The 3253-nt window shown below is 48.6% G+C and overlaps 1 protein-coding gene across 1 annotated transcript in view; it reads right to left on the bottom strand.

Moving 5' to 3' along the window:
• Window positions 1–1218: 1218 nt before the first annotated feature.
• Window positions 1219–3253, bottom strand: part of LOC123139252 (uncharacterized) — a 5973-nt gene continuing 3938 nt past the window's right edge. The window contains exons 2-3 of the mRNA XM_044559049.1: window positions 2042–2510; window positions 1219–1949 (exon numbers count right to left, since the gene is read on the bottom strand). Coding sequence (XP_044414984.1) covers window positions 1853–1949; window positions 2042–2510 — 566 coding nt within the window. The 3' untranslated portion in view covers window positions 1219–1852. The remainder of the gene's footprint in view (window positions 1950–2041; window positions 2511–3253) is intronic.

Below are 3253 nucleotides of genomic sequence, written 5' to 3'. Positions count from 1 at the left end.
GGGGGGGGGGGCGCAAAAAAGAACAGAGCATTGAATGGAAAAAAGAGAGTATTGTCTGCCCATATTTATGTTTGTACTTACAGCAATGTCACATTCGATATAGTATCTTGACCAGTAACTTTGTGGGAGAAGATTGAGTCTATCCTATTCATTTTGCTCGACCATTACTGCTTTTTCCAACATATTAATCACGTACTTATTTACCCGGCCATACACTTGCATGCTCAGGCCAAGAACCCTATGTTCAACCAATGTCGAGCCCATTTGTACTATTCTTGGGCTGCCACAGAATGAAAAATATGGAAAATTCAGAGTGAGAAAGAAGCTTGAAGCGAACAAAAAAGAGGAAAGGGATGTTCTTCAAATGATGTTACCATTGCTTATATACCTTTGCGGTGCTTTCAATTGAAGTTTTTCATCTCTTACTCATCCCTGTACAGGTTAGATTGTCTATGGAGATATGTCAACCTGAATATCACCCTTGCTGCTCTGTGGTTCTTGTGATCTGAGAATCAATTTCTCCTCCTACAGAAAAGCACAACAAAAAATTAGGAGTAGCGAGAGAAATGAATTGTTCCTTTCTACTAAGAGGGGGTAAACTGATGTAAAAATAATGGCAGCTGCTGATTTCTTTGAACAATATTCAGTTTTCATATATTAACTTGCTACAGAAAAACAAAGCGATTTTCAGAGAATTAGCTCATTCTCTGAACAATGCCAGCTGCTGATTTCCTTGCACAGTGTTCAGAATTCATACAATAAATTGCTACAGAAATACAAAAAAAATCAGAAAATAATTCCTTCTTGAACAAATGACAGTTTGCTGTCAGAATTCATATGACAACTTGCTACAGAAAAACAAAGCGATTTTCAGAGAAATAGTACATTCTTGAGATAGTGGCAGCTGCTATCTCATTGAAAAGTGTTCAGAATTTCGTCCAAAATAGATTCCCCCAACAGAATAAAAATGAACTGCTAGTCTTAGTTCATTCACTGAAAAAATGCCATTGTTTCATAGATGCATTTAGGGATTTTCTTTTTCCCACATCCACAACCGGTTCCGTTTCTCTATGGAGATATGTAAACCTGAATATCATCCCTGTTGTTCTGTTGTTTTTGTGGTCTGAGAATCAATTCCTCCTTCTACACAAAAGCACAACACAAAATTAGGAGTAGCGAGAGAAATGAGTTGTTCCTTTCTACTCAGAGGGGGTAAACTGATGTAAAATAAGGGCAGCTGCTGATTTCTTTGAACAAATTCATTTTTCATACATTAACTTGCTACAGAAAAACAAAACGATTTTCAGAGAATTAGCTCATTCTCCGAACAATGGCAGCTGCTGATTTCCTTGAACAGTGTTCAGAATCCATACAATAAATTGCTACAGAAATATGAAACAATTTTCAGAGAATAGTTCCTTTTTGAAATTCATACGACAACTTGCTACAGAAACAAATCAATTTTCAGAGAATTAGTACATTCTGGAACAGTGGCACCTGCTATCCCCCTACAGAATATAAATGAACTGCTATTCTTAGTTCATTCACTAAAAAAATGCCATTGTTTCAGAGATGCATTTTAGGGATTTTCTTTTTCCCATATCCACAGCCGGTTCCGATACTTCTATGGATTTTCGCAGAGATACTGCTACGTGATGCTCCGTCGTCAACGAAAGATGAGACCAAGGTGGATGAGTTGCTGGCAAAAATCCGATTTTGTGTGGAACAGTAAACAATCTTCTTTGTGAGAACAGAGCCACCAAGGTGGTCTGCTTTTCTTCAGTTTTGACATACACATTCCTTCTATATTTTCTTGTCCACCATCCTCACTGGATTAGTCCTTCCAAAACATTTAGATCATCTTCTTCCTCATGCTGAAAACGAGCAAGTTGTGCTCTGACGGCATCATCAGAGCAGAGCAGCCAAATTCGCCATCCCTGTGCTGCTCCCTGTCAAATCCAGGTGTTCGTGAGCTCGGAGACGGTGCCGCTGTCAGCCATGGACTCATCGGAAGGAAGAGGGGAGGGGGGGTGGGTAGTACCTGGACATCCTCGGAGGCGACGCGGAGTCGCGGACGCTGTTGGGAAGCTTGGTGATGCGGGTGGGGACGACGCACGGGGGAGGTCCAGCCCGGGTAGGAGGCGCAGGAGCAAGGTCGCGCACGCGGCGGAGGCCGTACGGCCGCCAGACAGGCACCGCCTCGCCGTATTGGCTGCTTCCGGCCCTGGAACTCACGGAGCCCGTGCGGTTGCTGCGCCTCGACGTATTGCCTGCTGCTGCCCTTTGACCTCGCGGCGCTCGTGCTGGCGCGACGCCTCGCCGTACTAGCCACCTCCCTCGCGGCGCTCGTGAGGCGCCTCGGCGAGGAGGGGGAGGGGAAGCAGCAGGGCAGCTGCAGCGGAGCAGGGGATGGAAAAGGAAAAGGGAATTGGCGCACGGAGAAGAGGGGATGGAAAGAGTAAATTGCTCAAAGCCACCACATTTGTGGCAAGGATACTCCAAAACTACCGCTTTTGTCAAAAATCACAAAAAACCACCACTTCAGTGGCAAGTGAGTAACAAATTGCACTGATACAGACTTGAGCCGTGACTAATAGCAAAACTGACAGGTGGGACCTGTCTATCGGGGCTGATGTGGCGAAGACTAGGCCTAGTCAGTGTTTGACTTGCTGAGGTGGACGGGGGCCCACCTGTAAGCCACACGTCTTATCTCTTCCCCTTCCTCCCCACATATTTCTCTCCCTCACGACCGGCACACTCCGGCGAGACGTACCCAGCCTTCCCCACAGCGTCGCTCCTCCCTCCGTTCGGCTCACTTGTCGTGCCAGAGGCCGCCGCCCATCCTGTCCCGGGCTAAGGCACAGACCGCCGTCGCGGTTGCCGACCGCGGTCGAGCCCGAGGCCGCCGCCCGTCCTGCCCCTGGTCGAGGCAGAGGCCGCCGTTGCCGGCCGCGGTCGAGCCCGAGGCTGCCGTCCATCCCGCTCCCGGAGAAGGCAGAGGCCTCGCCGGCGCGAGTGCTTGACCATGCCTAATCGAAGGAAGAGAGAGAAAAGGAGGGCAAAGTTGGCCGACGGCGTGTCCTAGAGGCGTCGACGTGCTGCTGCGGTGGTGGGTGGTCGGCCGGTGGCGGGGCATCACTGGAATCTAGATCGATGGATCCATGTCAGGTTGTAGCAGAGGAGGGCAGAGGCAGCGGTGTTGGGGTGCGGGTGCGGGCGCGGGGCGGCGGCGTTGCAGGCGCGAACGGGGGAT

This window comes from Triticum aestivum, chromosome 6B (assembly GCF_018294505.1).
Source record: "Triticum aestivum cultivar Chinese Spring chromosome 6B, IWGSC CS RefSeq v2.1, whole genome shotgun sequence".
Classification (NCBI taxonomy): Eukaryota; Viridiplantae; Streptophyta; class Magnoliopsida; order Poales; family Poaceae; genus Triticum; species Triticum aestivum.
This window is presented reverse-complemented; position numbering and strand designations above follow the sequence as displayed.